General features: G+C 46.6%; 1 protein-coding gene across 4 annotated transcripts in view; it reads right to left on the reverse strand.

Moving 5' to 3' along the window:
• Window positions 1-11,796: 11,796 nt before the first annotated feature.
• LOC129821863 (cell adhesion molecule DSCAML1-like) overlaps window positions 11,797-27,277 on the reverse strand; it is a gene marked incomplete at its 5' end in the record, with an annotated part of 19,395 nt that continues 3,914 nt past the window's right edge. The window contains 13 exon segments of one of the 4 annotated variants that reach the window (XM_055879569.1): window positions 11,797-16,378; window positions 16,563-16,898; window positions 17,278-17,472; window positions 17,979-18,131; window positions 18,493-18,611; window positions 18,830-18,860; window positions 19,101-19,256; window positions 19,613-19,900; window positions 20,908-21,096; window positions 23,296-23,394; window positions 23,490-23,653; window positions 23,868-23,985; window positions 25,095-25,248. In XM_055879569.1, the coding sequence (XP_055735544.1) occupies window positions 15,864-16,378; window positions 16,563-16,898; window positions 17,278-17,472; window positions 17,979-18,131; window positions 18,493-18,611; window positions 18,830-18,860; window positions 19,101-19,256; window positions 19,613-19,900; window positions 20,908-21,096; window positions 23,296-23,394; window positions 23,490-23,653; window positions 23,868-23,985; window positions 25,095-25,248 (2,517 nt within the window). 4 annotated transcript variants of the gene reach the window in all.

Genomic DNA, 27,277 nt, shown 5'->3' on the forward strand with positions numbered 1-27,277 from the left:
ATATGCTTTCCAGTTTTACTGACTCCCCCAATGATGCGCAGCTCACTCGCTGGTGATTGCCAATGCACTCATGCCAAAAGCCTATCTCTCTTGTTTAACTTGGTAAAACAATATTTGGAAGTTGATCAAATATTTTGGTAGTCTACAGCATAGAGTCTTCTCTTTTCAGCAGGAGCCATTTGCTTTCCAATCTGTGTTTTCCCTCGATTGTATTGTGAAATATTGTGAAAGGCCTGTTTTGTCTGCATGCAGTTGTTTCAGGTAGTCTAGAGGATAAGAGTGTTGGGCCTGTACCCCAAAGGTCGCTGGTTCATATCCCCGAGCCAACTAGGTGAAAAATATGTTGATGTGCCCTTTGAGCAAGGCACTTAAACCAAATTTCTCATGTAAGTCACTCTGGATAAGAGTGTATGACAAAAATATATATTTTAAATCCTAAAGCATAGGGTAGGCTGCAAGTCAACAGTGTTTGATAGATAATGCCAAATAGCCCTCAAACAGTCTCTAACAACGGACATTGGCACATTAGGCATACATAAAATCAATGGATATTCTAAAGCTGGTGTTATCAATGTTAAACCTTATAATAAACCGTATTATATTATGTGCGTACAGTGGGCTGTGTCAAGCAGAGAACAGATATCCAGAGAGCTGTCAACATACGGCGTCAATAATTGTTCTATGCTGCCCTCATGTGGTAGGCCTAATTTGTTCCACTAGAAAACCACCGGAATTTGTACAGTAGCTTTTCCATTTTTCAATGCAAAGCTCTACAACTTTAACTGACCACGTTATCAGAAAACCCAGAGTCCTGATTTAACATTTGGCATAAGCCATACTCTATCAGTCCATCTAGAATAATAGTGCTTAAAAAACATACTCAGGTGCTTTAGAGCCGAGGCATTATCAGTGTGAATTGTATTTGAAATATTTCTAATTGAATAAGGACGATATTTAAACAAGTCAATGTTCAGCACTCAACATGAATTTCAAGTAATTTTTTTATTGGCCCATCCACCACAACAAAATGTGTCTGGATTTCACCATTGAGGCTTAAGAGCTTTAAGAGCTTTAAAATGGTATATCATACACTGTAGTGGGAGGAAACATGGTATAGTTATGCTTCTTCAAAAGTGGATAAAAATGCCCTTTGAAAGACATTGAGATTTTCACACTTCTAGAGAGCTCTTCTTTGTTTACGCCGATTCAGCATCGTTCCCACTCTCTTAAGACTTATCCCCACCCCACCCACACATGTAAGCACGAGTCAGCATGGCATTGTCCTCTCTACTTTAAGGTAGACTCTGTGATATGACGTAGGTGCAGAAACTATACAGCATAGGGGTCAATTTCCTCAACAACGAAGTGCGTTGTAGTGCGAGGCTCAACTCCTCCACTATTTTGGTGCCCTAGCATTCGGAAATTATTCAGACCATTTCCCCCTTTTCCACATTTTGTTACGTTACAGCCTTCTTCTAAAATGGATGAAGAATAAACTTCATCAATCTACACGCAATACCCCGCTATGACAGAGCGAAAACAGGTTTTTAGAAATACCTTATTTACATAAGTATTTAGACCCTTTGCTGAGACTCGACCTTGAGCACTGGTGCATCCTGTTTCCATTCATCATCCTTGAGATGTTTCTACAACTTGATTGGAGTCCACTTGTGGTAAATTCAATTGATTGGATATGATTTGGAAAGGAACACACCTGTCTATATGAGGTCTCACAGTTGACAGTGCACGTCAGAAAAAAAAAACAAGCCATGAGGGCAAAGGAATTGTCCGCAGAGCTCCAAGACAGGATTGTGTTGAGGAATAGATCTGGGGAAGGGTACCAAAGTTCCACAAGAACACAATGGCCTCCATCATTCTGAAATGGAAGACGTTTGGAACCACCAAGATTCTTCCTGGAGCTGGCAGCCCGGCCAAACTGAGCGATCGGGGGAGAAGGACCTTGTTCAGGGAGGTGACCAAGAACCACATAGTCACACTGACAGACCTCCAGAGTTCCTCTGTGGAGATGTGAGAACCTTCCAGAAGGACAACCATCTCTGCAGCACTCCACCAATCAGTCCTTTATGGCAGAGTGGCAAGACAGAAGACACTCCTCAGTAAAAAGCATGACAGCCCGCTTGGAATTTGCCAAAAAGCACCCGAAGGACTCTCAGATCACAATAAACAAGATTCTCTGGTTTGATGAAACCAAGATTGAACTCTTTGGCCTGAATGCCAAGCGTCACCTCTGGAGGAAACCTGGAATCATCCCTGTGGTGAAGCATGGGGGTGGCAGCATCATGCTATGGGGATGTTTTTCAGCGGCAGGAACTGGGAGACAAGTCAGGATCGAGGGAAAGATGAACGGTGCAAAGTACAGAGAGATCCTTGATGAATACCTGCTCCAGAGCGCTCAGGATCTCAAACTGTGGCGAAGGTTCACCATCCAACAGGACAACGACCCTAAGCAAGCACACAGCCAAGACAACGCAGGAGTGGCTTCGGGGCAAGTCTCTGAATGTCCTTGAGTGGACCAGCCTTAGCCCGGACTTGAACCTGATCGAACATCTCTGGAGAGACCTGAAAATAGTTGTACAGCAACGCTCCCCATCCAACCTGACAGAGCTTAAGATGATCTGCAGAGAAGAATGGAAGAATCTCCCCAAATACAGTTGTGCCAAAGGTGCTTTATCAAAGTAATGAGGATTAATGTGATTTCAGTTTTTTTAATTTTTAATACATGTCCAAAGAATTCTAAAAATCAGTTTTTGCTTTGTCATTATGGGGTATTGTGTGAAGATTGATGAGGGGGAAAAACAATAATAACCAATTTTAGAATAAAGCTGTAACGTAAGAAAATGTGGAAAAAGTCGACGGGTCTGAATACTTTCCGAATGAACTGTAGATTGCTGGACCTGTGGGAGTAGGCCTATTACCTGTCCGGATGGTAAGTTAAGACTCCATGACGACCAGCTGCTGTTGGAGAGATTCACCCCTGATATACAGGTAAGAGGTCCAATCACCTTCTCTCTCACACACGCATTCACGCCAAGTTATCTTATACAGCACTATCACTCTCCTTCTTGGTCAAATAGCCCTTACACTGCCTGGAGGTGTGTTGGGTCATTGTCCTGTTGAAAAACAAATTATATTCCCACTAAGCGCAAACCAGATCCGATGGTGTATCGCTGCAGAATGCTGTGGTAGCCATGCTTGGCCCAAACAAGTTTTGGTGTCCTTTAGCAGGGGTAGAACGACAGATTTTTACCTTGTCAGCTCGGGAATTTGATCCACAAACCTTTCGGTTACAGGCCCAACCCTCTAACCACTAGGCTACCTGCCGCCCCATGAAGGCATTATTCACGCATTCTCCTCTGAACAGTTGATGTTGAGATGTGTCTGTTACTTGAACTCTGAAGCATTTATTCGGGCTGCAATTTCTGAGGCTGGTGACTCTAATGAACTTATCCTCTCCAGCAGAGGTAACTCTGGGTCTTCCTTTCCTGTGGCGGTCCTCATGAGAACCAGTTTCATCATAGCACTTGATGGTTTTTGCGACTGCACTTGAAGAAACTTTCAAAGTTCTTGAAATGTTCCGCATTGACTGACCTTCATATCTTAATAGGGACAGGCGTCCCATCAGCGGGACACCTGTCGACAACATCCGGAGAAATTGGAGGGCGTGCAATTCAAATAAATAATCGTAATATTAAACATTTCTGAACATACAAGTATCTTATATCGTTTAAAGCTTAAATTCTTGTTAATCTTGTCCGATTCACAATAGGCTTTACAACGAAAGCATACCATGCGATTGTTTGAGGATGGCGCCCCAAATCAACAGATTTTTCAACCAGCACAGGCTTCATAAAATCACAAATAGCGATTAAATAAATCACTTACTTTTGAAAATCTTCCTCTGTTTGCAATCAAGGGTCCCAGCTACCACATGAGTGGTCGGTTTGTGAGATAAAATCCTTCTTTATATCCCAAAAGCCTGTTTAGCTCCATCGATTTCAGTAATCCAATCGTTCAACATGCAGACAAAGGAATCCAAAAAGCTACCACTAAACTTTGTTCAAACAAGTCAAACTACATTTCTATGTAATCCTCAGGTACCCTAAAATGTAAATAAACTATAATATTTCATACAGAAAGAAGTATGTTCAAAATAAAGTAAAATTAGCAGGCGCGCCAACAGACTGATTTTCCACTGTGACTCTTTGTACCAAAACTCCAAATTCTTCCTCGTTTTGGAAGAAACAAGCCTGAAACATTGAACAAAGACTGTTGACATCTAGTGGAAGCCACAGCAATTGCAACCTGAGAGCTAGAATTGCATAGGACCCTTACCTTTCCATTATAAGAGCCTGGGACCCCAAAAAGAAATGTCCAGTTGGTTTTTCTTTGGATTTTCGCCTACCATATCAAATTGTGTTATAGTCTCATAGATTATTGTATAATTTCTACAAACTTCAAAGTGTTTTCTATCCAATGCTACCAATTATATGCATATCCTGGCTTCTGGGTAACAGGCAGTTTACTTTGTGCAGGTCAGTCAGGCGGAAATTCAGGAAAATAGACCCTAGCCCTAAGAATGATGTACTGTCATTTTCTCGTTCTATTTGAGCTGCTCTTGCCATAACATGGACCCTATTTTGTCACAACACAACTGATTGTCTCCTTAAGAAGGAAAGAAATTCCACAAATGTACTTTTAACAAGGCACACCTGTTAATTAAAATGCATTTCAGGTGACTACCTCATGAAGCTGGTTGAGAGAATAACAAGAGTGTGCAAAGCTGTCATCAAGGCTTAGGGTGGCTACTTTGAAGAATCTCAATTAAAACATATATTTTGATTTGTTTAACACTTTTTTGGTTACTTCATATCTTATTTCATAGTTTTGATGTCTTCACTATTATTTTACAATGTAGAAAATAGTACAAATAAAGAAAAACCCTTGAATGAGTAGGTGTGTCCAAACTTTTGACTGGTACTGTACGTAAAAGTAAAATGTACATTTTAAATTTTTTAAATTCATTTGCCAAAAGAAATTAAAACCTGTTTTTGCTTTGTCATTTTGGGGTATTGTTTGTAAATAGATGAGAAAAAAAACGATTTAATTAATTGTAGAATATGGTTATAATGTAACAAAAATGTGGAAAAAGTCAAAGATTCTGAATATTTTCAGAATGCAATGTATATTAAAACAAAATATGTTTAAAACCTATCAAATATGCTTCTTTAAAGGCTCCTACACAAGTACATCATTTTATTGTCATGTTATCTCTATTTAAACATGCAAAATAATGAAATGTACGTTACCCTCCTCTTACACCATGCGCTCTGCTTCGCTCACGCCGCTCTGCTTCCTGAAAGAAGGTCCCTCCCCCAATTGATACATCATACCAACTTCTGTGCTTCATTGGATTGAGGTACAGAAGTTGTCGGGGGCAAACGGGCTTTCTATTGCCTGAGGGTAATGATGTGCAGTAGAGGGTTATTCATTTTGTAGACAAACTAGATAGCCAAATATTACCCAATTATCCACGTTGAAATTAAGTGGCGTGCCCAGTGGGCAGTAACCCCTGTTGTCATGTCTAAACTAAATCTGGTCACAAATCCCTGGATACTGCGTCGTATATGCCCTGGCTGCTGCTCACCTGTAGCATTACATCTGACCCCAGGCAGGCTGGCCTGCAGTGGCATCTGCTAGACCAGGAGGTCCAACCAACAACCACGCTATGCATGTAAATTGGCCTATATGACTTAACCTATTGCCTTTCTTACCTGTGATATATGATGTTTTGCCACCTGGGTTGGCCAGAGAGTCTAGTGTTTCCCTGACTGTCAAGGAGGTGAGGGCACACCCGAGGGATGAACGTTGTGCGTAGAGGAAAAGATTACCGCCTCTCTATTTCTGTACCGCAAAGCTATTTATTGGTCTTAGGCTGCCGTGGCAGAGAATGTGTGGGTACCTGTGATTTTGTGTGTGTGTGTGTGCGCATACAGAGCAGTGTGTTTGTGTTTTCCATCCACTTCCCACGAAGCATCCTACTGCCCACTCCACTGAGTATTTGGATCTATCAGTGTACAGGATCTCTCTTCCACGGCTGGACTGAGGACATAAGGGAAGCAATATCACAGCGACCTATCCCAGGCATCAAGGAATAGTTGCCACGATGATAGTTACCATGTTAACAGCTATGTACATGGTGGTCAGAGTAGTAGAAAAGGTAAGGCCATGTCTATTGATAACAGCTGGTCCGACTTGTGGAGTTAGATATGGATTTTGGAGGTCTGAATGACCTGTATATATCTGTATATTTGACTTTGTGCCACTTTATTGCACACGTGATAGGCTTTGGTAAGCTCTAAATAACATCATCGAATGTCATAATGAAATGCACTAAGGAGTTGTCCATGTATGTAATATCTTTGGAATATCTTTTTTAATGAGAAAATATTGAGGATGTTGTCCTGATTAGTGGTCGGTATGCGTGAAAAGGAAAGTGAACGGAGGGTCAATACTCAACTTGATCTCGTAGTTTCACTTTGGGATTTGACGTAATTGGATGAACACACACACGCGCCGATTTAAGGGGCTTTAATTCTCTCACACACAGTCAGGGTTTATGGACCCTCTCTTTCACACACACACGCACGCACGCACGCGCACGCACGCACGCACGCACACGCACGCACGCACGCACGCACGCACGCACGCACGCACGCACGCACACACACACACACACACACACACACACACACACACACACACACACACACACACACACACGACAAGAGTGTTCCACTGGCATTTAGGTAAACAGGAAGCTCAGGAACACACACACCCACGCAAATGTAATCCTTTCCATGTCTATCCCAGATAGGAGTGCTACTTGCGCGCAGTGATCCTCCGTTGCCTTTCATGGTGCCCCAGGCTCTGCCCTGGCAGGTGCACCACGTGTCCCAAAAAAGGAGGAGCAGCGCAACAGCTGAGGTCAGTCCCTCAAACATTCCCATCCTCCAGCACCACACCCGCAACACCACCTCAACACCTCATCCTCTCACCTCACCCATCCCTAAGTAACATATCTCCAACTTGCCACTGGCAGCAGGTTTGGGGAATAACGTGAACAACTCAAAGAAACCACTTAGATTTCAAGCCGTTTCAGATACCTCTTTGTTTAATATTTTGTGCTGAGGTGACTGCTGTGGAGGAGGAGTCGTGTTCTCGCCCACTGCATGTCCTTGACTTAGTTAACGTTGACTGAGGACCTTGACTCAACATCCAGCCAGCAGGTAGCCATGTGTTCCAGCAGCAGTGACGGCTCATGCTGGGATTAAGAGTAGGATGTGGGGGATGGCAGCAGTGTACAAGAAAGTCCGTAGAGAGAGGAGGAAGATAGAATGGCCTATCTGAGAACTATTCCACGAGAAACAATGGAATCTGAAGAGAAAGTTACGTGGGCGCAGTCAATAACTTTTGGTGTTACAATAACAAGGCAAAGCAGCCTTTGCTTTTGAAAAGCCTGATCTGAAATTACTTTAAAATAGGTGCTGTCAGACATGATGCCACAGAGAAAAGCAGACAGGCAGACAGACAGACAGACAGGCAGGCCAAACCCAGCCTTCACCTCCTCCAGAAGGCGGTACCTGTAATCCCTATTGAGGGGATTTGTGTCTGCGGACGTTACCCAGACCGGAGATCGGAGGGGTAGTGTGTGTGGTTCTGCTAAAGGTCAAGGCCCACAGTTGTGTAGCTGTGTGATCTCTGGTGGAAGGGATAGCAATCAGCTGATATAACTAACTTAACAAATGTACAGGGGAAGCGCGGTATTTGGTCTAGAGGTATCTAACAGTGCTCAGTATAGTTTCCCTAGACATTTATTAAGAATAAGGATCGTGAAAATCTCATGAAATCATTATGTTTGAGGTGCCTACTTTTTTGTTAGTCTGCCATACTCATCAGATGCGACAGGGGGCGCCAAAGTCAATCTGACACAGAGAGACCAAAGCACACCGACAGAGGGATGTAGTGCATAACTCAGCCTTTTCAATGCCGTTGTGACGATAGAATGACACAACGACCAGCTAATTAAACAACACGTTTGGATCCAAGAACGCACAGCGTGTTCACTGTCTCCGGGCCTCCATTATTGTAGTGCTGAAGGCCACAAGCATCAATTACCAACCTTTCCAGAATTGGCTACTGAAACCCCACTGCAAAATGACATTCGCTACATGACCTTAGCTATGGGGACACATAGCTGCATGTCTGCGAGTTGGGATGTCTTGGAAAGGCATGTGAAGAATGACACAGTCATGTCCAAACATTCCACCTCTGATGTTTAACACTGAGCAAACAGGAGATGGGCAATCAGGCATGCAGTAGCCAGGCAACTCCTGTGTGTGTTTGTGAGTGTGTGTGCGTGCACATGTGTGTGTGTGTGTAAGTGAGAGGGATACATTCTGCAGTTGCTACATCCATTTTATTTTTACATCTAAATTATAATGTAACCATTGATTCTGGAAGAGTATAACCTATAAATGGGTCATGAGCTTAGTTCAACTGCCGTACCCCATCAGAACCTAAAAACAGTTGTTATTTTTTCACCTGCAGATTGCCCCTTTAACGATTTCTCCCCCCTGCAATGCTTCTGATTGTAGCTGCTTGGGCCGTTCACACTGTACTCTTCTTTACAGTGCGCCGGCCAGACGAGGAACAGCGTAGGAGTGTTCAGAAAGAGTGAGTCTGAGACCAAACAATGTTGAAAAGAGTGAAATGCGCACATCTAGAAAACATTTCCCAGATGCTGAATCCGAGAGGGAAAAAATGTAGATCTATTTTTTAATTGGCACATTGGTATGCTGCTCCCACGGTGTTGAACAAAGGTATGACTAGGTCTTCCTCATTACAACCCAGAAACGGGTCCGAGACATCCTTTTCTCTCTAAAACACTTCGGGTGCAGCATACGAGTGTGTGGATTCATATTTTTCTTATCTATGACACTCAGTCCACGGCAATATATCTATAATAACGAAGTATAATCACCTACCCACATAGAGGCTTGCTGAAAGGCTACATCACTTCATAACCCCTAACGTTAAAGACCACTTGTGCCTTACTACTTATGTACTTGATACATTGTTACACACAGTAAATTCGGACATCTTCCCCAATGCAATGCTGGCTGTTGCCGTTGCTACTTTGACTGTGCCCTGTCTCCTGACGCGCAATCGGAAAGAATCCGAGTCCAGCAACGGGTGTGCAGCGGCGCCTCTCAGCCCCACTCTGCCCGTGGAGAAAGCTGCCGACACCATTCAGAACCAGTTCAGGAAGTACCAGCAGAAGAAGAAGACCAAGTAGAACCGCACCACCGGACCTCTGCACGACAGACAGACGGACACAAATACACAAACAGACAGACAGACAGAGTCCTCTCTACAATGTAAAGAGCAGAGGCCCAAACATGTAATCTAACTCCATTAGCCATTTTCATAGCATGTATACCAAAGGAAATAGTATAGATGGACTTTATATGAAGGACCAGTCAAAAGTTTGGACACACCTATTCATTCAAGGGTTTTTCTTTATTTTTTACTACTTCCTACATTGTAGAATAAGAGTGAAGACATCAACACTTTGAAATAACACATATGGAATCATGTACTAACCAAAAAAAGTGTTAAACAAATCAAAATATATTTTTGCCTTGATGACCTTGATGACCTTGCCTTGATTTGCACACTCTTGGCATTCTCTCAACCACCTTCACCTGGAATGCTTTTCCAACAATCTTGAAGGAGTTCCAACATTTGCTGAGCACTTGTTGGCTGGATTTCCTTCACTCTGCGGTCCGACTCATCCCAAACCATCTCAAATGGGTTGAGGTCGGGTGATTGTGGAGGCCATGTCATCTGATGCAGCACTCCATCACTCTCCTTCTTGGTAAAATAGCCCTTACACAGCCTGGAGGTGTGTTGGGTCATTGTCCTGTTGAAAAACAAATTACAGTCCCACTAAGCACAAACCAGATGAGATGGCGTGTCGTTGCAGAATGCTGTGGTAGTCATGCTGGTTAAGTGTGCCTTGAATTCTAAAAAATCACTGACAGTTTCACCAGCAAAGCACCCCCACACCATCACACCTCCTCCTCCATGCTTCACGGTCAGAACCACACATGCGGAGATCATCCGTTCACCTGCTCTGCGTCTCACAAAGACACGGCAGTTGGAACCAAAAAATCTCTAATTTGGACTCATCAGACCAAAGGACAGATTTCCACCAGTCTAATGTCCATTGCTTGTGTTTCTTATCACAAGCAAGTCTCTTCTTTTCATTGGTGTCCTTTAGTAGTGGTTTCTTTGCAGCAATTCAACCATGAAGGCCTGATTCACGCAGTCTCCTCTGAACAGTTGATGTTGAGATCTGTCTGTTGCTTGAACTCATTTATTTGGGCTGCAATTTCTGAGGCTGGTAACTCTAATGAACTTATCCTCTGCAGCAGAGGTAACTCTGGGTCTTCCTTTCCTGTGGCGGTCCTCATGAGAGCCAGTTTCACCATAGCAGGTCATGGTTTTTGCAACTGCACTTGAAGAAACTTTCCAAGTTCATTAAATGTTCCTTATTGACTGACCTTCATGTCTTAAAGTAATGATGGACTGTCGTTTCTCTTTCCTTATTTGAGCTGTTACCAAATAGGGCTATCTTCTATATACCACCCCTACCTTGTCACAACACAACTGATTTGCTCAAATGCATTAAGAAGGAAAGAAACTCCACATTCACTTTTGACAAGGCACACCTGTTAATTAAAATGATTTCCAGGTGACTACCTCATGAAGCTGGTGAGAGAATGCCAAGAGTGTCCGAAGCTGTCATCAGGGTTGGCTACTTTGAAAAACCTCAAATATAGTGTAGTGTTGAACACTTTTTTGGTTACTACATGATTCCATATGTGTTATTTCATAGTTTTGATGTCTTCACTATTATTCTCCAATGTAGAACATAGTAACAATAAAGAAACTCTTGAATTAGTACGCGTGTCCAAATTTTGACTGGTACTGTATGTCGAACATTGTACAGACACATACATGCAATCACTGATTTAACTGACATAATATTACACACTTCCTGTGTTATGCTATGTGACAAAAAAATGTATGTATACATGAATAATGGGTCCTTTACATGCTTATCAACATATTTGTATTTGTGAAGATATTGAGGTATTTAGATATTCACCAGGTAGCCTAGTGGTTAGAGTGTTGGGCAAGTAACCGAAAGGTTGCTAGATGGAATCCCCGAGCTGACAAGGTAACATTCTGTCTTTCTGCCCGTTCCTAGGCCACTGTTCCTAGGCCGTCATTGTAAATAAGAATTTGTTCTTAACTGACTTGCCTAGTTAAATAAAGGTAGAATAAAATGTGCGAGAGTATGTTTGTGTGTATGTGAGAGCATGCACATTGTACAGTATGCATTACAGTACGTTTCAAATAGATGGATTGTAAATGTAAAACATATACACCCAACACACTCCATTAAACTCCTCTGTAATCCTGGATTGGTTTTCTTTTCGTTGTTACCTCGTGTCGAAGTAAGGGCTCTAATTTCACATTTGTGTTATTCCTACTGTATAATCAATCATTCTTGTGAGGTTTTCAATGAGACTTGCTCGTTTTAGTTTCAAAACGTTTTCCATTGCCAAACATTTTGCCACGGTCTGTACAAGTAAATACACCCCCTAATCCAGCATAAAGGAAAGGATGGAAAAAGGAAGACATGACTCATAGAAAGATAGCTTTATTGCACAAGGTGTTGGAGTACTCTTTTTCTGGTTTTGTTTGTTTTCATAGAAAAAAAAAACGGTAGAGTTAAACAAGCAATTGCAAATTGAAGCAACTTTTCCATAAAAGTTTAGGAATGTTTTCTTCCCCTCACCCCTTTCTCGCGTTTGTTTCTCCATTTTATAACCAGCAAAATATTCAGAGCATGCAATGCCGTTTTTCCTCAACAGAAATAAAAATAAAAAATACTACAAAAAAGAAAATCAATACAAAGCAATCAATGGCCCCCAAAATTGAACTCAACAAAACCTCTTGAAAAAGAGGAACCAATTGTGAAAGCCGTATGTGGTCCACTCTGGATTTTTTGTTTGTTGTTGTTGCCCCATTCAAAACTCTAATTGTAAGCAGCGTTGCTGTAATTTTCTTTAACCCTCTCCTGTTTCAAGTTATAACTTTATTAATCAAAGTTTACATTGTGCCCTGGTTTCATCTGGAGATGTTGAAAATAGTACGTATTTATACAAAACACTTTGCTATGTACAAGAGTCTTTAATCGTGGGGTAGCAAATGCTGTTTTGGCAGGAGGTGCAGGGAGGGGATAATCTGAGACCCCCTTCAGACCTGGTATTAACATGTGTCCTGGGAATGGATCTTTGTTCACATCCGATCAAATTGGGCTGGAGTAGACATTTTGGGCCAAATCTGATCACAGGGCACATGTTATTACCAGGTGTAAATGATGGTCTGATTAGTCAAATAGGTGGGGCAAAGGTTAGGGTAGGTTGGGGAGGGAGTTTGATTCCTGACCCCGCCCAATATGCACACAGCTTTTCCTGTGATTGGTTGGAGCTAGGGAGTCCCTGATTTCAATTGGCTAGACAGGCCTGCCCCTTCACGTGACACCACTGTGCGTCTCAAACCGCTTCAAGATAATTGCATAACCAAGGAAGCCAAAGCAAAATAAACAGTACCATAATAATATCAACAGGAAAGAAAAGATTATTCTCTCTGCAAATGCTCCATGTCCTGTTCACTGTCTGCAACAGGCAGGGAGGAGCGTGAGTGTTCTCAATTATGAGCAGTTATAACAGTTATATGTATGTCCGGAATAGGAGTACTGTGCAGGGACATAATGACAACGGTAAGACACAGCGGTCACTATGTCCTGTCTTCACTAAGTTCAGTCATGAGACGTCATGGAGGTTGTCAATAGAACACACCTTCGGAAGGTGCAATCCAACAGGTTCCATTTGGTTCCACCCGTTGCACTCTCTTAACACCTGAAGTAGGGTCATACTTCTAAGTTGGCCTTAGATTTGGGGACGTAGACAATCAGAAGGTGGGTTGGTGCCTTGGCATTGCCCACCACAGTTACCTGAATCCCCATGTGCCAGGGTTAGTTGTGCCAGGGTTAGTTGTGCCAGGGTTAGTTGTGCCAGGGTTAGGCTCTGAGCTGAAATCCACAGTGGATGTTGCCTCAGCTAGGTGACTCAGTGCTGGAGCTGCTACGCACGAACTCTCCACTACAAGTACTTATAAACGCTTAGAGGTTCCCTGAAATCTTCCTTTCTCCTGTTACTGATGCCCCTCCCCCTTTCCACAGGTACAATTAAAAGCGGGTTGTGCTGACGGCAATGAACACACTTTACCTCACCGACCACAAAAACCATTCTGATCACAAAACCACAGCAGTGTGTGTATTCTCCACCACAGCGGACCACAGGGGCAACTCCAAACCAAATCAACCACAGGTCGGATGTTATTAGACACAGTAACCACACTGGCTGCCATTGGGTTCACAGACCAGTCATTCTGACCATCACAAAATGCTTATCGACCGCATTAGTTGGCAACGGACCTCACTGGCTAAGGTCCTACCCATCATTAACTACTTAGACACTTTGCATCCTGAGTGGCATGTTTGGTGTAGATGTGCTCCTGCACTGTAGCTACCTATGTACCTGGCACAGGGGCAAACGCCCATGAGGCCATGGCATCAATGTTCACATCCCCAAACTCGGCCTCAGATACTGTAGCTCGCTGTCTATTTCATCTCTCTATATCTTTCTTGGTTGTGCTAGCCGTTTCCCGTTCTTCGGCCCACTTTCTCCTCTTCCTTCATCTTCCTCCTAACCTACGGCTTCTTCCGCTGAGCGATTGTCTCACTTTTGATATATTTTTTTAATTACGATGACTTTATATCTCTCTGCTTTATTCAATAGTTATATATTTGCTATATATTTAGATATAAATATATATGTACATATCTTTGACAACACATATTGTATATATATTTTTTTATATATTGTGAGAGCCCTGATTTGAAATGTTCCATTGCAAATATTTTGAGCAATTATTTATTTTTTGGGGGGACGTTTCTTTGTCATGGTGCTAAGCTTTGGGTGTATAATGAATAATATAAATAAAAACAGAAACGTCAACAGAACCCGACAATACGTTTAAATACATTTTAGTGGGTTGGGGGGCCTTAGACAACATATTTATTCTTGAGACCCCTTCATTTCATAAGAATAACTCATGTTCACCTGCCATCTCTTTCATCCTTCCCTAAACACTTACACAACTCTTTCCTCGCTGCATTATCACGTTTGTATATTCTCCTCTGTTTCAATCTGAAACTTGTCCATCCATCCATCTTCTTGTCCGTTTCATCTTTTGTCAGTCAGTCCCAACTATTGTCATAGATGTCTGTCTGCCTAGCAGAGTGTGCGAGAAGGTCACAGTGAGACTGTATGGATGGGGTGGGGTATGGGGGTGTGGGGTGGTGGGGAAGGGTTACAGGGGTTTGGGTAGACCGAGGGGTAGTATGAAGGACTGGGGGTGTCTGGCACCAAGCGCAAATTAACGAGAGAACAAAAGGGTCTTCTTCCTGCTTCAGGGGGACGGAGAGAACGAGAGAGAGGACCCAGAGGAGGGGTGGCACCTCTAATGCACGGCAAATCAACTCATTGTCTCCAAGGCGATGCTGCCAGCGTCAAATCACACAGGCCAACCAAAGTCCAGAAGGGAGAGACCGACATGTGACGTCATACAGTGTGACATCATCTTCCCCAAAACACTGTTCAGTAGCAGATGGACAGGGGGTTTTCAACTCACCCCTCCGCCAAGGAGTCAGCATACAGGTTGATTAGAAAGGTCCACTGCAGGTGTGTGCCAGCCACATGTATACATATTTACACATATACACGCACACACGCAGGCTCGTGAAGGTTCTGTGAATCCATTCTACCCTCTTTTAATGCACATGAGTATATATATTCCAAAAAAGGAAGAAAAAAAATCTGATTCATCTTTCGTGTGAAGACGATTCCAGTTTTGTCCCCCCCCCGCTCCGTTTCCTGGTGTCCTATAAAAGAGTCATCAACACTCTATACCGTGTCATGAATTGCGTGAAAAAAATCCTCCAAGACTCGTCGTTGAAACCACAGTCTGTTACCTGTTTGTGTGAGTCCGTGCCAGGATGGCTTTGGAGGGCCAGAGACAGACACCAAGGTCGTTGCTTTATGCATAAGCACTGTCCGTGGCAATGCGCTCCTGTACGAACTCTGAACTCTCTGTTCAGAGACGTGAAAAGGAACACGTAAAACGGCCTAAAACATCTCGACAGGTTTATGTGAAACTCTAAATATATTGTTTTTTTTTTCTTTCGTTTACCGTTCTGAATTCAAGACAAGAAGTGCACATAGAAAGTATTCTGTGCATAAGTTCTGATGTGTCTTAACAGATAATGAGACAGAAAGAGAGAGAGAAAAAAAAAGTAAAAAAAAAAACAAATATTACAATTATGTTGCGTTTGGCAAGTTATTTCCAGGGAAGGTAAAATTAAAAAAATAGATAGAGAGAGGAAGAGAACGAGACAGAGAGAGAGAAAAGGATAGACAGAGAAAACACAAACTGGCAGAAAGAAGAAGACGAACGCCTGTGCTATAAAAACCCAAATCTGGCGGCCCCTTTGGCCTGACAGTGCAGGCGCCAGCTGTGTGTACGTGTGTCTGTGTGGCCCCTAACCCTTCCCAGGGCTCCAACATCTACACCAGTTGCTCCAGCTACACCAATGTATAAGATTTGGAGTAGGCTCCACCAGCCGCCTGCTTCTGTCTCTCTAGTCTGCCCAGGCCTGACGAGCTGCTCTCCAGCAGAGAGTCTCTGGAGTCTCCCCCCGTGGCTCCCCCGCTGGCCGAGGCGGTAGCGGCAGCAGCAGTGCTCTGGGCAGAGGAAGAGGAGGAACCGGGCATGGTGAGAGTCCTCTGAGACAGGGAGGTGGTGCTGGAACCATCAGACGGCCCTCCAGTCGCCCCTCCTACACCACTACCACTGCCACCCGCTGATGCTCCCCCTGAGCCGCTGAGGCCGGTCAGGCCAGCGTGGCCCACAGTCAGAGCCTGCTGCTGCTTGGAGGAGTCCAGAGTCATGTGGCGGCCCTGGGTGTGGTACGCCCGCTGGGCCAGGCTGCGGATGGAGGCCTCGCGGGGCGGCACCACCGGACACGGGTCATGCAGCTCCGACTGCTTCCTGAAGAAAGGGTCTGTCTTCATGTAGAGGGGAAGGTTACAGTAGTCACCTGGGATGAGGGAATGAAAGAGGATTTGACAAGCATCTTTATCATGCACATTTGTTATTTGTCAGAGTACCGGTATGTGTCTAAAGTACACCAATCAACCCTGCTCACCCTAACCATGCTTAGAGGCCTTTACATTACACCGACCTATAGGATCATTCTAATCAAGGGCAGGTCTCATACTCACTTTTGCCAGTCCACTCGCTCTTGTTGGCGCGGTGGGGGATGGGCACGGCCACGTTGGTAGGTCTGCCGCGGTCGTAGTCCTGGGGTTTGGGTGGCGAGGCGGTGAAGCGACACAGGCCCGTCTCGGACGGCGTGCTCATGGAGGTCATGCTGTCGGCATTGTCGTTGGTGCCCGTGGTCATCTGGTCTGAGGAGCTGTCGGAGATGAAGCACTCGGTGATCTCAAACTTGGCGTGCTGCAGGTGCTCCTCAAGCTTGGCGTGTTCGTAGGCCCGCGCCAGCTCCTCATAGGTGGAGGACGCGCTCTCTGTGGACACCATGCTGTTACGCCCCTTATCTGATGACAAAGAGAGGGAGAGAGAGACAGAGGGCGAAAGGGAGAGCAGGAGAGAGCGACAGAGAGAGCGAGAGAAAGGGAGAGCGAGGGAGAGGGAGACAAAGGGAGAGAGCGAGAGAGTGACAGAGAGAGAGAGGGAGAGAGAGAAAGAGAGTTGGTGTGGTACATGAAATGCGCCAATCTTACACCATCTCCTTGCACTACAGTGTGTGTGTATGTAGTCTGTTTTGGGTGGCTCACTTGTGTCCTTCGTATTTGTCTGTATGTATGTATGTGTCAATACTGTGTGTGTGTGTATATATCATGAGTGTGTGTGTTACAAGAGAGTGTGTGTGTATATCATGAGTGTGTGTGCGTGTGCAAGATATGCCAGGCTCACCCGTGTCCTGTGAGAGGCTGGCGCTGTAGCTGTCGCTCTCGGTGACGGTGATGCCATGCTGGGAGCCCACGGTGCGCCAGTCGGAGGTGAGGGTACGGGCGGGCGTGGACGACTGGCACTTGGTCAGGGTCCACTGGCTGGAGTAGCGGTTCCTCGTACTGTGGGCCGACTTCACGCTCTTCCTCGACACCGGGTCTACCGGGGGCGAGGAGATGGAAGAGAGGAGGAGGCGGGAGGAAGGTAGGAGAGGTGGAGGGGAGGAGTGGTGGGAGGAAGGGAGGAAGGAGGAGAGGTGGGAGGAAGGACAGGGGGAGAGGGAGGAAGGAGGTGGGAGGAAGGAGGAGAGGTGGGAGGAAGGACAGGGGGAGAGGGAGGAAGGAGGTGGGAGGAAGGAGGAGAGGTGGGAGGAAGGAGGAGAGGTGGGAGGAAAGTAGGAGAGGTGGGAGGAAGGACAGGGGGAGAGGGAGGAAGGAGGTGGGAGGAAGGGAGGAAGGAGGAGAGGTGGGAGGAAGGGAGGAAGGAGGAGAGGTGGGAGGAAGATAGAAAGGAGGAGAGGTGGGAGGAAGGTAGGAGAGGTGGAGGAAGGAGGTGGGGGAAAGGGAGGAGGACACATGAGTCAGCAAGTTGAAGGCAATGATGGAAGGAATGGACAAGATAGAACAGAACTCTACGATGTAGGGCAGTTAGGGCTCTCCGCTTACTGGTCCCTGGTCTGATGTCGGACATGTCAATCAGAGGGCCGGTGTTCTGGATGAGGGCGGGGTGATGCACAGACACGCCCGTACAGAAGCTCTGTGGATTCACGTTCTGGCTGAATTCTGTGTCCGTCACTGGGATGGTGGCTTTGTCTTCACCTAGCAGAGGGATTGACAGAAGCACGATTATTCACGACTGATGATTCATACTCATTCATGAACTCAAATTTGCATTATAGTGTAGGTCGGAAATAGTAATAACATCCGTATCAGTTAGGCACTCATCAAAACACAGCAACACTCACACACCACACACACACACACACACACACACACACACACACACACACACACACACACACACACACACACACACACACACACACACACACACACACACACACACACACACACACACACACACACACACACACACACACACACATACATACACACACACACACACACACACACACACACACACACACACACACACACACACACACACACACACACACACCGATCTGTTTGATGCCCTCCTTGTCCTCGATGAGCAGCTGGACTCTGGGGATATCGATGTGGAGTCGGGGGCCCTGGGGGGGCCCCTTCACAGGGGTGTCAAAGCTCCGGTTATTCTTACTGCTCCAGGGACACAAGGCACACACACACACACACACACAGAGCGTAAATCCCCTTTTTCAGAAATAGGATTTATCTATCCGTCTTTTAAGATATTTACTATATCGAAAGAAATGGTAACCAATCTTTTCTACAATGTTAATTTCAGTGTGTTTTATGAATGTTTCCTTTGGGGTATGAACTGCAAACAGAGGAACAGCAGAGATAAGCTATATTACCTGATCAGCATCTCAGCCAGGCTTTTGGCATCTAGAGGGAATGTAAAAGAGTAGGGCTTCAGTTATATGGAACACAATTAAGTCAGATCTTCCTTACGCTCTCTCCAAAATGTCCTCCCTCTCGCTCACCCCTCAGTCTCTTCTCCACACCTCTACTTCGTTCTCACCCCAGATCCAGCTTTCTTCTCACCCCTCTTTCGCTCCCTCCCTTACTCAACCCCATAGCTCTTCTCCACACCTCTCTCTTCCTCACCCCCTTTCCCTCCCTCACCTCTCAGTCGCTTCAGTCTCTTCTCTTTGCGTTTCTTGCGGATGATGAAGAGCAGGGCGACGACCAGAGTGACTAGGATGACAGGGCAGCCGATGGAGAAGAGCTTCTTGACGTCGTCGCCCTCCGGCCGCGCTGACTTGATGGGAGGGATGGTACCTGCTTAGAAAATATATCAGGTTATATGACAAGGTTATATGGCATTATATCGAGTTTTAAATACAGTACCAGTCAAAAGTTTGGACACACCTACTCACAATTATTATATATTTTTTTGCCATTTTCTACATTGTAGAATAACAGTGAAGACATCAAAACTGTGAAATAACACAGAATCATGTAGTAACCAAAAGTGTTAAACAAATCAAAATGTATTTTATATTTGAGATTCTTCAAAGTAGCCACCCTTTGCCTTGATGACAGCTTTGCACACTCTTGGCATTCTCCGACTCAGAGTCAGCGATACTAACCACTGGACCACACAGGCCAGAGCAATTAAACCAGCTTGTACTCACTGCCGTCGTAGTCCAGCGTGGCGAACTGAGAGCTCTGGTTCCCGCAGCCGGCGCTGTTACACGCCTTCATCTTCAGCTCGTACCAGGTGGCCTCGCGGAGCTCAGCCAGGAACACGTCGGCCGTGGCGTTGGTGCGCACGCTCTGCCACGCCCAGTTCCCCTTAGGTCTGAACTCCAGCAGCACGGCCGTGATGGGGCAGCCACCGCTCGCCCAGCCCTGCAGGTTGAGCCGGGCGTGGGTAGAGTTGACGTGGGTGAACACCGGCTGTTCCTTATTGAACTGGGGCTCTGGAAGAGGCGGGGCAGGAAGGTGTTGGTTCTCACTTAACAGTTTTTAACAATGTCTTCAAATATTGTGATATGGTAAGTGGGATTGAATTCTATGAATCTACCTCATTACCCCTCTCACAGCCGTAACCGTCACCCCTCTCACAGCCGTAACCGTCACCCCTCTCACAGCCGTAACCGTCACCCCTCTCACAGCCGTAACCGTCACCCCTCTCACAGCCATAACCGTCACCCCTCTCACAGCCATAACCGTCACCCCTCTCACAGCCGTAACCTTCACCCCTCTCACAGCCGTAACCGTCACCCCTCTCACAGCCGTAACCGTCACCCCTCTCACAGCCATAACCGTCACCCCTGTCACAGCCATAACCGTCACCCCTCTCACAGCCATAACCGTCACCCCTCTCACAGCCATAACCGTCACCCCTCTCACAGCCATAACCGTCACCCCTCTCACAGCCATAACCGTCACCCCTCTCACAGCCATAACCGTCACCCCTCTCACAGCCATAACCGTCACCCCTCTCACAGCCATAACCGTCACCCCTCTCACAGCCATAACCGTCACTCCTCTCACAGCCATAACCGTCACCCCTCTCACAGCCATAACCGTCACCCTTCTCACAGCCATAACCGTCACCCCTCTCACAGCCATAACCGTCACCCCTCTCACAGCCATAACCGTCACCCCTCTCACAGCCATAACCGTCACCCCTCTCACAGTCATAACCGTCACCCCTCTCACAGCCATAACCGTCACCCCTCTCACAGCCATAACCGTCACCCCTCTCACAGCCATAACCGTCACCCCTCTCACAGCTATAACCATTACCCCTCTCACAGCTATAACCATTACCCCTCTCACAGCCATAACCGTCACCCCTCTCACATATAAACATCTACTTTAGCTCCTCCCTCTCTGCCCCTCCTCGTCTCTCCTGTCGACTAAACCCTCCCATGTCCCTGTATCCCCCAATCCACCCTCTCCCTCTCCCCCTACCCCTCACCTCGTCCGTGGGTCTTAGCCTCGATGATTTCACTGATGCGTCCCGCTCCCACGCTGTTCTTGGCGGCCAGTTTGACCTTGTACCAGGTGCCACAGCGTAGGTTGTCCAGCTTGAAGGACCTCTCACTGGAACTGATGAACACATCCCTCCACCCCTCCATGTTGTCCACCGAGTACTGCAGCACGAAACCTGGGGAACACACACACACACACACACACACACACACACACACACACACACACACCATGATAAGTGCACATTTTTCTTATTTTCAGATGTTTTTTTTCAACCTTCTGATAAAATAGAGAAAATTTGACAAAAATACATTACATGTAAACACTTGAACATTAAAACGCGCCAGATACCCAAATATTTGTACGATATCTAGCTGGTTCATTCAGCCAGGTTCAGATGTCATTGTGTCAGTACCGCTGGATAACACCAGAGGGGGATGGCGCGTCATACATCTCCTCCACTACCATAGATCCAGATGGATAAGGCTGCATTTATGACATGTTCAATGCCGCCATTACTTTCCCAGAAGCCCCCAGCTGGGTTTGGGAGGGCGCTGACCGGGCATATATGCAAATGAGAACACAATACGGCATCTGCAGTCATAATCAGCTGCCTTGGATTTATAGTCTGTTTATAACTCCCTCTTAGCTCTGTTCCCTTCTCTTGTGCTCTCGCTCTCTCTCTCTCGCTCTCTCCCTCCATCTCTCTCTGTCTGTCTGTCTTTCTCTCTGGCAGATGGCACAATAAAGGATGGCATGCCAGATGGATTGACCTGTGTAGAAAGCCTACTGGCTTTTCAGTGTGCTTTTAGAGGTATTACTACTTTCCCAGACAAACAGTGGATAAAGCCAACCAGTCTCCCTCTCCATACCACCCCCAACTGAATGCATTCAACTGAAATGTGTCTTCCACGTTTAACCCAACCCCTCTGAATCAGATAGGTGCGGGGGGGCTGCCGTAATCGACATCCACGTCTTCAGCGCCCGGGGAACTGAGGAGTCTATGTCTACACTGTCATCAGTGGATCACATGGCACAGGGTGCCAGGATTAGTCGTAGGCTCCTATGAACATGGTAGCTACTGTCAGTCCCACAGACCACCTTATGGACAGAGACACACCAGACACGGGACATACAGACAGACATCCGGAGGGACAGACACACTTACAGAGAGAGAGATACACTAATACAAACACAGGCAAAGTGAATCAGAGACTGCCTGTTGAAAAGGTGTGTATACTGGGTTCTATTTCACGGCTGCTGTTAAGCCAATGCAATTGTCAAAACGCACGCTCGTTTGCAATTTCGACCTGTTCAATCCGCCATTCTATTTTCAAACCTAAGCGCTAGGATTGGTAATTTAACAGAGCCCACTGAACAAATATGCACGCTGCAAATTGCACGAAAAAGTGAACACACACACCGCATGGTGGTCAGATAGTCAATGAGACAGCTCCCCTAACCGGGAACCAAAACAGAGTGGACAGCACGTCAATAAACAGATAGCGTGGTACGCAAGCGAACAAAGCTTGCTTGCGCCGAGATGGGCAACTGTTTCTCTATCACTCGTTACTGTGGCCTATGCTATTTAATAAACTGTAGTATCAATCGACAATGGACTAGGATGATCAAATCCGCCCCCCCCCCCCCCAGACGATTTGGAGTTGGATGGCAATGCAAAGACCATCCATAACCTACAGAACAGGAGACAAACGCGCGCACTATTATGCCACTGAGTGGACAAGCCCTTGGCAGGCCTACAACTTGTTTATTCACCCAAACCCAGCCCTGTCGCTCCACCGCCAGCTATTTCGCTCATGATAACGTCTGTGAAAATTACAAAAGTATTACTGACTCCCCTGGACCTAAAGCGCTAGTGTCAACAGTTTTGTTTGTTAAAATAGAGCCCACTGAACTAATACGCACACTGAACACACACACACACACACTGAACACACACACACACACACACACACACACACACACACACACACACACACACACACACACACACACACACACACACACACACACACACACACACACACACACACACACACACACACACACATCACGGTAGTCAGATAATCAACGAGACAGCTCCTTAACTAGGAACCAAAACAGTGGACCACCAGTCAATAAACAGATAGCACGGTATGCAAACTAACAAAGAGACAGAACGGAGAGATGGACAGAGGGCAAGCAGAGAGAGAGAGACAGAGGATGAATGGAAAGACTAAATGAGAGAGAGAGGAGAAGGACGGGGCACGTGGGACGTTGGGCGAATCGCTGGAGAGAGGAGAGCTACATAAAACATATAAAAAAAGAAAGCAAATGTAAACAGATGCTCACTCAGAGCAAGACTGGTAAATACCTCTGATGGCGGATCCTCCGTTGTCCCCGGGGATCCAGGCCAGGGTGATAGAGGTGGAGGAGGTGGTGGAGACAGTCAGACGGGGCTGGTCTGGAGGAACTACAGGGGGACAGACACACATGGTCAGCGTACTACATCACAACTGGTCGACCAATAAAATAAAAAGAGGGTGATTCCAGTACCCTGGGGCTCACCTTGCACCAGCAGGTTGACAATGATGGTGTCAAAGCCCAGCGTGTTGGTGGCCGTGCACGTGTAGTACCCAGAATCCTCAGCTTTCACCGAGCGCAGGACCAGTGTGCCATTGGCCATGATGAGCCTCTGACCGTCCAAAGTCACCGGGATGGCCGTGTCCTCACTGAGATAGAGGGAGGGAGGGAGGGAGAGGAAGAGAGAGAGAGCGAGAGAGAGAGAGGTAGAGAGAGAGAGAGCGAGGGAACGCTGACGTAAACACTGATTTAACACTGGTCCAGTGGATGGTGGAGTTGGGGATCCAGAGATGGAGGGAGGTAGTTACGGTGGTAGTGTGTCGGACTGACAGAGAGGAGGGGCTGAGGAGGTTAGGGTCTCACCTGTCTTTGGTCCATTTGATGGTGGGGGTGGGTTCGCCCACGGAGCTGCAGGGTAGCCTCACCTCCTTCATCCAGGGAGTGGTCACTGTACCTCCGAACGATAGGATCTTAGCTGGGGCTGAGGGAGGGAGTGACACAAGTTGACAAAGAGTTGCTTTGAGAGGTAATAGGTTTGTTTTTCAAGTTTTACTCAACAGTGTGCTAATTCTTCATGGACTTTTTTCCATTTCATGTATTTTCATTTAATCAAACAAGGCGTACACTGTACAGTTTGAGGGAACAGGATCTCACACATTTCAGTGACAAAGGAAAGACGGCATAAAAGAGGGAACATATCTAAATGAATGAATATGACTGATGGCTCCTTCAGCAAGGGCCTGTTCTCATTCACATGGAACCTTTTTGTGTTTGCATGTCTCATGTACGCACACGTCTCTCTCTCTCACTGTATTCTGCACTCTTGACGTCTTAATGCCAGTGCCCTTGTGCTGTGGCTGAATGCAGTATTGAGTGGGCCAGCCTGGAGCATACAGCCTTTTACTACTGCTGCTTATCAGCTGGCACAGAGAGACACCGTCACACACACACACACACACACGAGAAAGAGACTGGCTCTGTCACAGGAAGCGAGAGAAAAGGAGCGTGTACGTACCGAGAGTGCACTCTTTTACTCATTCGCTCTCCCTCTCTTCAATTTAAAGGCTATTGATTCAACTGCCCTCTTCATTTGCCCAGTCTGCCCCTCTACTGCTCTGTGTATTAACCAGGTCCGCCCCCGTCATCTCTCACCGTCCCTCTCTCCCTCCCCTCCTCCCCCATCCAGGGCAGGCCAGCTCATCTGACCAGTGCCCTGTAGGTCTTCGTATCCTCATTAAGAACACCGGCCTCTGTCAAACAACCTGCTCTCTATCAAATCAGGAGAGGATGGACAGGAGTTATGGAAAGAGGAGAGAGGAAAAAGTGGGAGAGAGAGAGATAGAGAAGAAAGGGAGAGAGCGAGAAAGGGAAGAGGGAGAGATAAATAGAGAGAGCAGAGGGAGAGAAAAAAAGTAATCGAGGAGCGAGAGAAATCATGAAAAATAGAGAGAGAGAAAAGAAAGGGTAGAGGGGCAGGGACAAATCTGTGACGGAGGGATTGACGGAGGGGATTCTAAAAGCCAGAGGTTAACCAACCCTGTAACCCTTTAAAGCCATCCCCATGCCCCCTTCCCCCTGTGGAGAGCTCACCCTTCCCAGCAGGCTCCACAGTGACCTTGTCGCTGATGTTCCCCCGTCCGGCGGTGGTGACGGCGGCGGCCCAGATGAGGTACTGCTGTCCGCGGTTCAGGTGGGTGACCCGGTAGAACAGCAGCTCGGGGTTGGCCTCGTACTCACTGGGGGCCTGGGGGAGAAAACATCACACTGTCCACTCCCGCGCTGATCTAGAATCTGTTTTACCTTTAAGACCACAATTAACAAGATTATATGGACAGATCCTAGATCAGCACTCCTACTCTGAGATGGGCTCCAGACGCTATAAGAATGATGGAAAAGAGCAGACGCTCTGCGCTACGCAATCAGGACAAGACAGCTACTACTACCGATAGACGCAGGGAGCTTCAGGTTGCCTCTGAAAAGCAGCACAGACAACGTGTTTCCCGGAACTTTTCCTCTGTTACATTATTTCTCTGCGGTCAAAATGCTAGAGTGTGTATATGAGTGTAGAGTTGATGCGGAGGAGGGACGGGAGACAGATGGGTGAGGGGAGAGAGCACGGGGAGCACACAGGCCCCCTCTGGGAGAGAGAGCGAGAGGGTGGAGGAAGTGAGGAGGAGACCGTGGGGAGTGCAGCCGGTTAGACGAGAGCGAGGGAGGGAGACAACGGAGGACAGAACAATCAGTCAGCCAGAGATATCATGAACAATCAGACGGTCTAATGAGGGCTATCTACTGCAGGCAACAGCAGAGGAGAACACAAGGACTCTCTCACACACACACACACACACACACACACACACACACACACACACACACACACACACACACACACACACACACACACACACACACACACACACACACACACACACACACACACACACACACACACACACACACACACACACACACACACACACACACACACACACACACACACACACACACACACACACACACACAAACATGCATTACGCACACACACTGTGGCAGATATGACCTGGGGATGGATGCCAGGGCTCTGTGTAATTGCGGTGTGTTTAAGCCAGCCGTGTGTCTGCTGTCTAGACACATCCTCATCACTGTCAATACATACACACACCCACTCACCACGCCCATCAAACACCCCCCAGGTGCCCCAGCACCCAGGAAGAGCACCGCCTTCCCCTCCCATCAAGTGAGTCTGTGGCCCTCCAGCAGCTCAGCCTGTCACTGTGCTGCTAATCTCTACTCAGACTAGAGAGCGAGAGAGAGAAGAGCATATCTCCATACTCATACAGTATCACTATCAAACTGTTGTGGTGCAGAAAGGTTTATTCTGGGCACATTTATTCACGTGTTCATGTTGTTTTTCCACTGTTTCTCAACTGAACGCAGGCCTGTAGGGATCTACTGGGGTGGCTGGGTTCATCACAGCTTTCTTCTCTTCCCTCTGTTCCCCCTCTTTTTCCCTCCCCCCTCCCTGTCCCCCCTGCCTCCCTTCCCTCTCCTTCTAGCGTGCTCTCTCGTACCTCTCCTTATCTTCCGAGAGGATGGATGGATGGTGGGAGGGGAGGGGAGGAGTGTCAGAGTGTGTAACGGATATTAAAATATTCCTCCGGCGTGGAGATAGCGCTAATCCGGGGAGCGATAGAGGGAGATAATGAAAAGAGGAACAAAAGTACTCCCCGCGCGGCGTGTCTGACCCAACCTCCCCCTCATCCCTCTCTCCCGTCGCACTCATTTACATAGTAATCATCCCTCACTCTGCGTGGGGGCCAGGAGAGAGAGAGAGAGAGAAGAGGAGTAGAGTGAGCATGTGTATGTCTGGAATGGGGTACATTCATTTGGTGTAAAGGTACACATAATATCTGTGTGTGTGTGTTCGGTTATGTGTGTGTGTGTGTATGTCTGTGTGAATTTGCTGGAAGAGGTGTTTTATGCATGCATTTCAGAACTTGCTGTATAGCTGTAAAAGAGAGAGAGAGAGAGAGTGTGCGTGTGAGTGTGCGTGTGTGTCTTTGCTGTCAGCTTGTTTCCTGCACTCGTTGATGAACAGATGAGGTTGTCCTGGCAACGTGATGAGACGCAGATATGCAAATGAAGCAGACGGGTGAAGTTACACGCACACACACTGCGGTATGAGGACAGCTTATTTCACACTCATCCTGCTGATACTGCAGCATCAGACCACATGCACGCACATGCACAGACACACACACACACACAGGGAT

This window comes from Salvelinus fontinalis, chromosome 24, assembly GCF_029448725.1.
Source record: "Salvelinus fontinalis isolate EN_2023a chromosome 24, ASM2944872v1, whole genome shotgun sequence".
Classification (NCBI taxonomy): Eukaryota; Metazoa; Chordata; class Actinopteri; order Salmoniformes; family Salmonidae; genus Salvelinus; species Salvelinus fontinalis.